Source organism: Babylonia areolata, chromosome 9 (assembly GCF_041734735.1).
Source record: "Babylonia areolata isolate BAREFJ2019XMU chromosome 9, ASM4173473v1, whole genome shotgun sequence".
NCBI lineage: Eukaryota > Metazoa > Mollusca > Gastropoda > Neogastropoda > Buccinidae > Babylonia > Babylonia areolata.
The window spans coordinates 502,501-515,000 of record NC_134884.1 but is presented as its reverse complement, the minus strand read 5'-3'; the positions used below and the strand labels follow the sequence as shown (position 1 = coordinate 515,000).

Sequence of the window (12,500 nt, the reverse complement as noted above, 5' to 3'; positions counted from 1 at the left end):
GTGTGTGTGTGTGTGAGTGTGTGTTGTGTGTGTGTGTGTGTTGTGTGTGTGTTGTGTGTGTGTGTGTGTGTGTGTGTGTGAGTGTGTGTTGTGTGTGTGTGTGTGAGTGTGTGTGTGTGTGTGTGAGTGTGTGTTGTGTGTGTGTGTGTTGTGTGTGTGTGTGCAGGGCATAGAGCAGCTGAAGAAGGAGGTGGCCCGGTGGGAGAAGCAGTCCCGCTGGATGAGCTTCAAGTCTGTGTTCGGTTCTCCCTTCAGCCTGCACTGGTGGTCTCCCTTCGCCAGGCCCCGCACCACGCGCTGCTCCCCTCACCTGCACACTGTGTAGCGCTGTGGGTTTTTTTGGTGGTTTTTTAATTCATTTCTCAGTGCTTAGAGTTAGGCGTAGATGGTTCTGTGATGATGGATGCATGGCGTGGTCAGAGTGCTCCATTCTGTGCTACATTTCCTTTGGTAAGTTGGTTCAAATGGTGCAGGAAAATATCAGTTTTATAGGTTTGAAACAAGCTTTTGGTATGGATGCCATCAGCAGTGGATTTCAGATTGTTTTGACTCGATGAATTGTTTATTACTTTTGTATCTTATACTAATTTTTCAGGTCTTTCAGAAAAAAATCTCTCACGTCTGGTTGTGTGTTTGAGTGTGTGTGGGTGTGTGACTTTTCTGTGAGTGCTGTCAGCAGGCATAGCTGTGTGTGACGTCTTCATTGCTCATCTGGATGTAGGGAAGATGGCAGCTGAGTGCAGACAGTGGTTGCTGTTTGTCTGTGTGTGTGTGTCTCTGTGTGTGTGTCTCTCTGTGTGTGTCTCAGTGAAGTATTTGGTTCATGTTGTTCTCTTCTGCTTCCCTTGGTCTGAAGACTGTTGGCCTGACGACCTGGCCACCAGTTCTCTCCACCTCTCCCTGTTGCTCGTCTCTCTCAGGGCCTCACTCAGTGATCTCAGGCCTGTCCATGCTGGGATGTTGTCCTCCCATCTCTTTCTGTCCGCCTCTCCTCCTTCCTTGCGCCGTGCCTTGCAGGGTTGTCTTGGTAAGTCCTGCTGATCACGAGACGTGGCCATGCCACTTCAGTTTGTGTTCCTTCACTGTGGTCAGATCTTCACTGTGGTCAGATCTTCACTGTGGTCAGGTCAGATCTTCACTGTGGTCAGATCTTCACTGTGGACAGATCTTCGGGGGAACTGATAGTTTGCATGACTGTTTCTCACTTCTGTTTTGGTGGTGCTATCTGTGTAGGAGATGCCCAGTTTTGGTGGTGCTATCTGTGTAGGAGATGCCCAGTTTTGGTGGTTCTATCTGTGTAGGAGATGCCCAGTTTTGGTGGTGCTATCTGTGTAGGAGATGCCCAGTTTTGGTGGTGTGGTCTATGTAGGAGATGCCCAGTTTTGGTGGTGTGGTCTGTGTAGGAGATGCCCAGTTTTGGTGGTGTGGTCAGTGCAGGAGATGCCCAGTTTTGGTGGTGTGGTCAGTGTAGGAGATGCCCAGTTTTGGTGGTGTGGTCAGTGTAGGAGATGCCCAGTTTTGGTGGTGTGGTCAGTGCAGGAGATGCCCAGTTTTGGTGGTGTGGTCTATGTAGGAGATGCCCAGTTTTGGTGGTGTGGTCAGTGTAGGAGATGCCCAGTTTTGGTGGTGTGGTCAGTGCAGGAGATGCCCAGTTTTGGTGGTGTGGTCAGTGTAGGAGATGCCCAGTTTTGGTGGTGTGGTCAGTGTAGGAGATGCCCAGTTTTGGTGGTGCTATCTGTGTAGGAGATGCCCAGTTTTGGTGGTGTGGTCTATGTAGGAGATGCCCAGTTTTGGTGGTGTGGTCAGTGTAGGAGATGCCCAGTTTTGGTGGTGTGGTCTATGTAGGAGATGCCCAGTTTTGGTGGTGCTATCTGTGTAGGAGATGCCCAGTTTTGGTGGTGTGGTCAGTGCAGGAGATGCCCTGTTTTGGTGGTGCTATCTGTGTAGGAGATGCCCAGTTTTGGTGGTGCTGTCTGTGTAGATGTTTCTCACTTCTGTTTGTTTTTTGGAAGCATCTCATCTCTGAGGCATGTATGCTGTTTAGAGCAGTGTCAATTCACTGTTTAGAGCAGTGTCAGTTCAGTGTTTAGAGCAGTGTCAAATCACTGTTTAAAGCAGTGTCAGTTCACTATTTAAAGCAGTGTCAGTTCAGTGTTTAAAGCAGTGTGAAATCACTGTTTAAAGCAGTGTCAGTTCAGTGTTTAGAGCAGTGTCAAATCACTGTTTAGAGCAGTGTCAGATCACTGTTTAAAGCAGTGTCAGGTCAGTGTTTAAAGCAGTGTCAATTCACTGTTTAGAGCAGTGTCAATTCAGCGTTTAGAGCAGTGTCAATTCACTGTTTAGAGCAGTGTCAGATCAGTGTTTAAAGCAGTGTCAGTTCACTGTTTAGAGGAGTGTCAATTCACTGTTTAAAGCAGTGTCAGTTCACTGTTTAGAGGAGTGTCAATTCACTGTTTAAAGCAGTGTCAGTTCAGTGTTTAGAGCAGTGTCAATTCACTGTTTAAAGCAGTGTCAGTTCACTGTTTAGAGGAGTGTCAATTCACTGTTTAAAGCAGTGTCAGTTCAGTGTTTAGAGCAGTGTCAATTCACTGTTTAGAGCAGTGTCAGTTCAGTGTTTAAAGCAATGTCAATTCACTGTATAAAGCAGTGTCAGTTCACTGTTTAGAGCAGTGTCAGTTCACTGTTTAGAGGAGTGTCAGTTCACTGTTTAGAGGAGTGTCAATTCACTGTTTAAAGCAGTGTCAGTTCAGTGTTTAGAGCAGTGTCAATTCACTGTTTAAAGCAGTGTCAGTTCACTGTTTAGAGGAGTGTCAATTCACTGTTTAAAGCAGTGTCAGTTCAGTGTTTAGAGCAATGTCAATTCACTGTTTAAAGCAGTGTCAGTTCACTGTTTAGAGGAGTGTCAGTTCACTGTTTAAAGCAGTGTCAGTTCAGTGTTTAAAGCAGTGTCAATTCACTGTTTAGAGCAGTGTCAATTCAGCGTTTAAAGCAGTGTCAGTTCACTGTATAAAGCAGTGTCAATTCACTGTTTAGAGCAGTGTCAATTCAGTGTTTAAAGCAGTGTCAGTTCACTGTATAAAGCAATGTCAGTTCAGTGTTTAGAGCAGTGTCAGTTCACTGTTTAGAGGAGTGTCAATTCACTGTTTAAAGCAGTGTCAGTTCAGTGTTTAGAGCAATGTCAATTCACTGTTTAAAGCAGTGTAAGTTCACTGTTTAGAGGAGTGTCAATTCACTGTTTAAAGCAGTGTCAGTTCAGTGTTTAGAGCAGTGTCAATTCACTGTTTAGAGCAGTGTCAGTTCAGTGTTTAAAGCAATGTCAATTCACTGTATAAAGCAGTGTCAGTTCACTGTTTAGAGCAGTGTCAGTTCACTGTTTAGAGGAGTGTCAGTTCACTGTTTAGAGGAGTGTCAATTCACTGTTTAAAGCAGTGTCAGTTCAGTGTTTAGAGCAGTGTCAATTCACTGTTTAAAGCAGTGTCAGTTCACTGTTTAGAGGAGTGTCAATTCACTGTTTAAAGCAGTGTCAGTTCAGTGTTTAGAGCAATGTCAATTCACTGTTTAAAGCAGTGTCAGTTCACTGTTTAGAGGAGTGTCAGTTCACTGTTTAAAGCAGTGTCAGTTCAGTGTTTAAAGCAGTGTCAATTCACTGTTTAGAGCAGTGTCAATTCAGCGTTTAAAGCAGTGTCAGTTCACTGTATAAAGCAGTGTCAATTCACTGTTTAGAGCAGTGTCAATTCAGTGTTTAAAGCAGTGTCAGTTCACTGTATAAAGCAGTGTCAGTTCAGTGTTTAGAGCAGTGTCAATTCACTGTTTAGAGCAGTGTCAGTTCAGTGTTTAAAGCAATGTCAATTCACTGTATAAAGCAGTGTCAGTTCACTGTTTAGAGCAGTGTCAGTTCACTGTTTAGAGCAGTGTCAGTTCACTGTTTAAAGCAGTGTCAGTTCACTGTTTAGAGGAGTGTCAGTTCACTGTTTAAAGCAATGTCAATTCACTGTATAAAGCAGTGTCAGTTCACTGTTTAGAGCAGTGTCAGTTCACTGTTTAAAGCAGTGTCAGTTCAGTGTTTAAAGCAGTGTCAGTTCACTGTTTAGAGCAGTGTCAGTTCACTGTTTAAAGCAGTGTCAGTTCACTGTTTAGAGGAGTGTCAATTCACTGTTTAAAGCAGTGTCAGTTCACTGTTTAAAGCAGTGTCAGTTCACTGTTTAGAGGAGTGTCAATTCACTGTTTAAAGCAGTGTCAGTTCACTGTGTAAAGCAGTGTCAGTTCACTGTTTAAAGCAGTGTCAGTCCACTGTTTAAAGCAGTGAAAGCAGTGTCAGTTCAGTGTTTAAAGCAGTGTGAAATCACTGTTTAGAGCAGTGTCAGTTCACTGTTTAAAGCAGTGTCAGTTCAGTGTTTAGAGCAGTGTCAGTTCAGTGTTTAGAGCAGTGTCAATTCAGTGTTGTATGTGATGAAGGTGGACATGTGGGATTCCCAGAGAACCGACGGCGGTGTGGCAAGAAGAGGACAAAAGTTTGTGTGAACTGTGGATTTGATGATGGTGCAGATGTGTGTAAGTTAGATATGTGAGTGTGTTTGTGTGAGTGTGTGTGTGTGTGTGTGTGTGTGTGTGTTTGTTGGTGATTGGTCACAATGTTATTTTATTTACACTAGCAATAAACATTCCCAAACCCCAACAGCAACTCCTTTTTATATGAATGATGAGTGTTTTTAAACCTTGTATAAACCTTGCTATATTGAACAGCATGGACCAAAAAGTGCAATGAATATTGGAAGTACTATATACATCTTTTTTTCATACAGTCACTTACCTCATGAAGTGGATGTGCAGTTGAGCAGTGTTTTTTCAGGTTGTGTTGGTGATGTGCTAGTCATGTGTAGGGTCACATTGTCTGTGGGGTGGGAAGGTGCTGTGACTTAGGGTCACTTTGTCTGTGGGGTGGGAAGGTGCTGTGACTTAGGGTCACTTTGTCTGTGGTCACATTGTCTGTGGGGTGGGAAGGTGCTGTGACTTAAGGGTCACATTGTCTGTGGTCACATTGTCTGTGGGGTGGGAAGGTGCTGTGACTTTAGGGTCACATTGTCTGTGGGGTGGGAAGGTGCTGTGACTTAGGGTCACTTTGTCTGTGGGGTGGGAAGGTGCTGTGACTTTAGGGTCACATTGTCTGTGGGGTGGGAAGGTGCTGTGACTTTAGGGTCACATTGTCTGTGGGGTGGGAAGGTGCTGTGACTTTAGGGTCACATTGTCTGTGGTGTGGGAAGGTGCTGTGACTTTAGGGTCACATTGTCTGTGGGGTGGGAAGGTGCTGTGACTTTAGGGTCACTTTGTCTGTGGGGTGGGAAGGTGCTGTGACTTTAGGGTCACTTTGTCTGTGGGGTGGGAAGGTGCTGTGACTTTAGGGTCACTTTGTCTGTGGGGTGGGAAGGTGCTGTGACTTTAGGGTCACTTTGTCTGTGGGGTGGGAAGGTGCTGTGACTTTAGGGTCACTTTGTCTGTGGTCACATTGTCTGTGGGGTGGGAAGGTGCTGTGACTTTAGGGTCACTTTGTCTGTGGTCACATTGTCTGTGGGGTGGGAAGGTGCTGTGACTTTAGGGTCACATTGTCTGTGGGGTGGGAAGGTGCTGTGACTTTAGGGTCACTTTGTCTGTGGGGTGGGAAGGTGCTGTGACTTTAGGGTCACATTGTCTGTGGGGTGGGAAGGTGCTGTGACTTTAGGGTCACATTGTCTGTGGGGTGGGAAGGTGCTGTGACTTTAGGGTCACATTGTCTGTGGTGTGGGAAGGTGCTGTGACTTTAGGGTCACATTGTCTGTGGGGTGGGAAGGTGCTGTGACTTTAGGGTCACTTTGTCTGTGGTCACATTGTCTGTGGGGTGGGAAGGTGCTGTGACTTTAGGGTCACATTGTCTGTGGGGTGGGAAGGTGCTGTGACTTTAGGGTCACATTGTCTGTGGGGTGGGAAGGTGCTGTGACTTTAGGGTCACTTTGTCTGTGGTCACATTGTCTGTGGGGTGGGAAGGTGCTGTGACTTTAGGGTCACATTGTCTGTGGGGTGGGAAGGTGCTGTGACTTTAGGGTCACATTGTCTGTGGGGTGGGAAGGTGCTGTGACTTTAGGGTCACTTTGTCTGTGGTCACATTGTCTGTGGGGTGGGAAGGTGCTGTGACTTTAGGGTCACATTGTCTGTGGGGTGGGAAGGTGCTGTGACTTTAGGGTCACATTGTCTGTGGGGTGGGAAGGTGCTGTGACTTTTTGTATTGAAAACACTCCCCTGGACAGCTGTTTGTGGTGTGGGTGTTGTGTGTGGTTTCCAAGACATGGGTGTGCCTGCCAAGAGTCCTAGTTGTTGAAATCCTGGGTCAGTGTAACTCCACGTCTGCCTTTATGGCTTGTGACTCCCACAGTTTTGTCACCCCCCCCCTCCCCCTTACTCTTCCTGAGGTGCTGGAGAAATTTCCTTCTTTTTCTGTCACTGTTGTCTGCTTCTGCCTTCCTTTCCATAGACAGTCAGCAGTATGTGTTGTTGTTTTTCTGCAGCCATAGACAGACAGCAGTATGTGTTGTTGTTTTTCTGCAGCCATAGACAGACAGCAGTATATGTTGTTGTTTTTCTGCAGTCATAGACAGACAGCAGTATATGTTGTTGTTTTTCTGCAGTCACAGACAGACAGCAGTATGTGTTGTTGTTTTTCTGCAGTGATAGACAGACAGCAGTATATGTTGTTGTTTTTCTGCAGCCATAGACAGCAGTATATGTTGTTGTTTTTCTGCAGCCATAGACAGACAGCAGTATATGTTGTTGTTTTTCTGCAGCCATAGACAGACAGCAGTATGTGTTGTTGTTTTTCTGCAGCCATAGACAGACAGCAGTATGTGTTGTTGTTTTTCTGCAGTCATAGACAGACAGCAGTATATGTTGTTGTTTTTCTGCAGCCATAGACAGACAGCAGTATGTGTTGTTGTTTTTCTGCAGCCATAGACAGACAGCAGTATATGTTGTTGCTTCTGTTGTGAAGATACTGAAGAAAGCAGACAGCAGTATATGTTGTTGTTTTTCTGCAGTCATAGATAGTTAGCAATACCTGTTGTTGGTTGTTGTTGTTTTCAGTGTGAAGCAGAGATATTGAAGAAAGCAAACCGCAGTATATGTTGTTGTTTTTAATGTGAAGCAGAGATATTGAAGAAAGCAAACCGCAGTATATGTTGTTGTTTTTAATGTGAAGCAGAGATATTGAAGAAAGCAAACCGCAGTATATGTTGTTGTTTTTAATGTGAAGCAGAGATATTGAAGAAAGCAAACTGCAGTATATGTTGTTGTTTTTAATGTGAAGCAGAGATATTGAAGAAAGCAAACCGCAGTATATGTTGTTGTTTTTAATGTGAAGCAGAGATATTGAAGAAAGCAAACCGCAGTATATGTTGTTGTTTTTAATGTGAAGCAGAGATATTGAAGAAAGCAAACCGCAGTATATGTTGTTGTTTTTAATGTGAAGCAGAGATATTGAAGAAAGCAAACAGCAGTATATGTTGTTGTTTTTAATGTGAAGCAGAGATACTGAAGAAAGCAAACCGCAGTATATGTAGAACAGAAAAAAGACAGTTACCCATTCACCATCCAGACCACAGGATTGAGATGAGATGACATTTGCTACTTATTTCTGTTGAACAATTCCTTCTGTCCTAATTCAAACTATGATGAATGCAGGTATCTATATATTTGTGTATATATCTGTCTATAAGCATATATGATATGTGAAGGTGATTTATACAACGGATCTTGTCTGTATCACTGCTGTTGCAGTTATGTTTTCACAAGAGCAATACTTATTGATTGTGTCATGGAGTGGTTTCACAAGTGCAGTACTTATTGATTGTGTCATGGACTGGTTTCACAAGTGCAATACTTATTGATTGTGTCATGGACTGGTTTCACAAGTGCAATACTTATTGATTGTGTCATGGACTGGTTTCACAAGTGCAATACTTATTGATTGTGTCATGGACTGGTTTCACAAGTGCAATACTTATTGTGCCATATCATTGTTACATGGACGTTTTTTTGCCACTAGAAATGGTTGAGTACATTGCTTGCACACATTTCAGAGACTGTTTTTGTTTGATTTACATGTGTGCGAAATCATAGGATTAAATCACAGATTGTGTGTGTCTTACTTTGATCAAAGATAACCAGAAGTTGTTGTATCTTGTGCATGATTAGAAAAAGGCAGACCTGTGAAATATGTTACTGTGTGAACTACCTGTCTGTGTCTGTCTGTGATGACCTTTGAAATAAGTCATCAGAACACTGCTAATGAAGTGTTGTAGTGATAATAAATAACTTCATAAGTCATCAGAACACTGCTAATGTTGTGTTGTAGTGATAATAGATAACTTCATAAGTCATCAGAACACTGCTAATGAAGTGTTGTAGTGATAATAAATAACTTCATAAGTCATCAGAACACTGCTAATGTTGTGTTGTAGTGATAATAGATAACTTCATAAGTCATCAGAACACTGCTAATGTTGTGTTGTAATGATAATAAATAACTTCATAAGTCATCAGAACACTGTTAATGTTGTGTTGTAATGATAATAGATAACTTCATAAGTCATCAGAACACTGCTAATGTTGTGTTGTAGTGATAATAAATAACTTCATAAGTCATCAGAACACTGCTAATGAAGTGTTGTAATGATAATAAATAACTTCATAAGTCATCAGAACACTGTTAATGTTGTGTTGTAGTGATAATAAATAACTTCATAAGTCATCAGAACACTGCTAATGAAGTGTTGTAATGATAATAAATAACTTCATAAGTCATCAGAACACTGCTAATGAAGTGTTGTAGTGATAATAAATAACTTCATAAGTCATCAGAACACTGCTAATGAAGTGTTGTAATGATAATAAATAACTTCATAAGTCATCAGAACACTGTTAATGAAGTGTTGTAATGATAATAAATAACTTCATAAGTCATCAGAACACTGTTAATGAAGTGTTGTAGTGATAATAAATAACTTCATAAGTCATCAGAACACTGTTAATGAAGTGTTGTAGTGATAATAAATAACTTCATAAGTCATCAGAACACTGTTAATGTTGTGTTGTAGTGATAATAAATAACTTCATAAGTCATCAGAACACTGCTAATGAAGTGTTGTAATGATAATAAATAACTTCATAAGTCATCAGAACACTGCTAATGAAGTGTTGTAATGATAATAAATAACTTCATAAGTCATCAGAACACTGCTAATGAAGTGTTGTAGTGATAATAAATAACTTCATAAGTCATCAGAACACTGCTAATGAAGTGTTGTAATGATAATAAATAACTTCATAAGTCATCAGAACACTGTTAATGAAGTGTTGTAGTGATAATAAATAACTTCATAAGTCATCAGAACACTGTTAATGAAGTGTTGTAGTGATAATAAATAACTTCATAAGTCATCAGAACACTGCTAATGAAGTGTTGTAGTGATAATAAATAACTTCATAAGTCATCAGAACACTGCTAATGAAGTGTTGTAATGATAATAAATAACTTCATAAGTCATCAGAACACTGCTAATGAAGTGTTGTAATGATAATAAATAACTTCATAAGTCATCAGAACACTGCTAATGAAGTGTTGTAATGATAATAAATAACTTCATAAGTCATCAGAACACTGCTAATGAAGTGTTGTAATGATAATAAATAACTTCATAAGTCATCAGAACACTGTTAATGTTGTGTTGTAATGATAATAAATAACTTCATAAGTCATCAGAACACTGCTAATGAAGTGTTGTAATGATAATAAATAACTTCATAAGTCATCAGAACACTGCTAATGTTGTGTTGTAATGATAATAAATAACTTCATAAGTCATCAGAACACTGTTAATGAAGTGTTGTAGTGATAATAAATAACTTCATAAGTCATCAGAACACTGCTAATGTTGTGTTGTAATGATAATAGATAATTTCATAAGTAATCAGAACATTGCTAATATTGTGTTTTAGTGATAATAGATAACTTCGCAAGGTGGCTAATCTTTGTGTTCCTGTGATAATCACATGATCTTGGCAGTGTTTGTGTTGTTTAGCATTTTATTTACTGTCCATCCACAGTTGTAATATCAGATGGAATTCGCCCTTTGGAGAAGGGTTCCAACAAAAAATGATTTTTGTACCATGAATAGACAAAAGGTAATTGTGTAGCAAATTTCTGTTACAGAGTCAAGACAAATTTTAAAAAAAATATTGTATTGGGTAGATTCGTGTTGTGATAGCTTCATGATTGGTAATCTGTCGTTATGATAATGTCATAAGAGTGATAGCGTTTCTGTTGTTACAATACCATTATATTGGTATTACATGTGTTGTAAGAATGGGGAAGACCTGTGGTACTTGTGTTGTCAGGGCAGCCTCATCACACAGAATTCACTGATGTCTGAAATCTCAAACACCTTGACGTCTTCTATGCAACTGTTCCCTTTCTCAGAGTTTATTCTTTGTGACGTCCACTCTTGTCTGTGATTTTATTTTATTCATATTTTGGCAATAAAATACACCTGCACATGTGAACCCACTTTGGGTCAGTTTTTTTCCTTTCAACAGCAAGCTGGTTGTCAGCGTGTGTGTGTGTGTGTGTGTGTGTGTGTGTTACGTTCAGGTGATATGTTTATGATGTTTTTGTTATGTTCAGGTGATGTGTTTGTTACGTTCAGGTGATATGTTTATGATGTGTTTGTTATGTTCAGGTGATAGGTTTATGATGTGTTTGTTACGTTTAGGGGATGTGTTTGTTACGTTCAGGTGATGTGTTTGTTACGTTTAGGTGATATGTTTATGATGTGTTTGTTATGTTCAGGTGATAGGTTTATGATGTGTTTGTTACATTCAGGTGATGTGTTTGTTATGTTCAGGTGATACGTTTATGTGTGTGTTACATTGAGGTGATGTGTTTATGTTCAGGTGATGTGTTTATGATGTTTGTTACGTTCAGGTTATATGTTTAAGATGTGTTTGTTACAATCAGGTGGTGTGTTTATAATGTGTTTGTTATGGTCAGGTGATGCATTTGTTATGTGCAGGTTATGTGTTTGTGATGTTTTTGTTATGGTCAAGTGATGTGTTATGTTCAAGTGATGTGTTTGTTACAGTCAAGGGATGTGTTTATGATGTGTTTGTTGCGGTCAGGTGGTGTGTTTGTGACGATCAGGTGATGTGTTTGTTATGGTCAGGTGATGTGTTTGTGACGATCAGGTGATGTGTTTGTGACGATCAGGTGATGTGTTTGTTGCGGTCAGGTGGTGTGTTTGTGACGATCAGGTGATGTGTTTGTTATGGTCAGGTGATGTGTTTGTGACGATCAGGTGATGTGTTTGTGACGATCAGGTGATGTGTTTGTTATGGTCAGGTGATGTGTTTGTGACGATCAGATGATGTGTTTGTTATGGTCAGGTGATGTGTTTGTTATGGTCAGGTGATGTGTTTGTGACGATCAGGTGATGTGTTTGTTATGGTCAGGTGATGTGTTTGTGACGATCAGGTGATGTGTTTGTTATGGTCAGGTGATGTGTTTGTTATGGTCAGGTGATGTGTTTGTGACGATCAGGTGATGTGTTTGTTATGGTCAGGTGATGTGTTTGTGACGATCAGGTGATGTGTTTGTTATGGTCAGGTGATGTGTTTGTGACGATCAGGTGATGTGTTTGTTATGGTCAGGTGATGTGTTTGTGACGATCAGGTGATGTGTTTGTTATGGTCAGGTGATGTGTTTGTTATGGTCAGGTGATGTGTTTGTGACGATCAGGTGATGTGTTTGTGACGATCAGGTGATGTGTTTGTGACGGTCAGGTGATGTGAGCACTGAAGTGAATCCTCTCTGACACACATAGGTGTGGGTCTGATACAGGAACAAACGACGAGCGCCTAAATTCTAAAGAAAAATTCACCTAAATGTACATGTGTGCAGATGCGTGTGACTGAAGCCAGGCTGAATGACACGGGAAACGTATCGTGTGCCCAAAGGCCACTCTGTCGGCTCTACCCAGCTGGGCCAGCCTGTTGTGCAACTGACTCCGTTTTTGTAAAGGGCGTAGAGCTTGGTCTCTGACCGTGGATAGGCGATAAATAAGTAAAAATGTCAGTTATTCAGTCAATCAATATCGCTCTGTCTACAGCGGTCATATATCCTAGTCAGAGACAGGCAGGCAGGCAGATAGACAAACAGGCAAACAGACAGACAAATAGGCAGACAGACAAACAGGCAAACAGACAGACAAACAGGCAGACAGACAAACAGGCCAAAGCAAAGCAGTGGGGTGGAGAGAGGGGCGTGTCAAGAGGCATCAGCAAAGCTCTGATGACGTCGATCCCGTTAGTGGCGGAGGAAGGCTTGCTGAAGTCTCTCAGCTGACAGCGCTGTTCGGCCAATAAGCTGCTTCACCGGGCCACAGCCAGGGGAGGGAGGCAAGGTAAGTGTGGGTGTGTGTGTG

General features: G+C 41.5%; 1 protein-coding gene across 1 annotated transcript in view; it reads left to right on the top strand.

Annotated features, from left to right (window-relative positions):
• The window catches only part of LOC143285670 (palmitoyltransferase ZDHHC3-like), a 29,869-nt gene extending 17,716 nt beyond the window's left edge, over positions 1-12,153 (top strand). The window contains exons 8-9 of the mRNA XM_076593068.1: positions 167-329; positions 11,978-12,153. Of these exons, the coding sequence (XP_076449183.1) occupies positions 167-325 (159 nt within the window). The 3' untranslated portion in view covers positions 326-329; positions 11,978-12,153. The remainder of the gene's footprint in view (positions 1-166; positions 330-11,977) is intronic.
• The last annotated feature ends 347 nt before the right edge of the window (positions 12,154-12,500 follow it).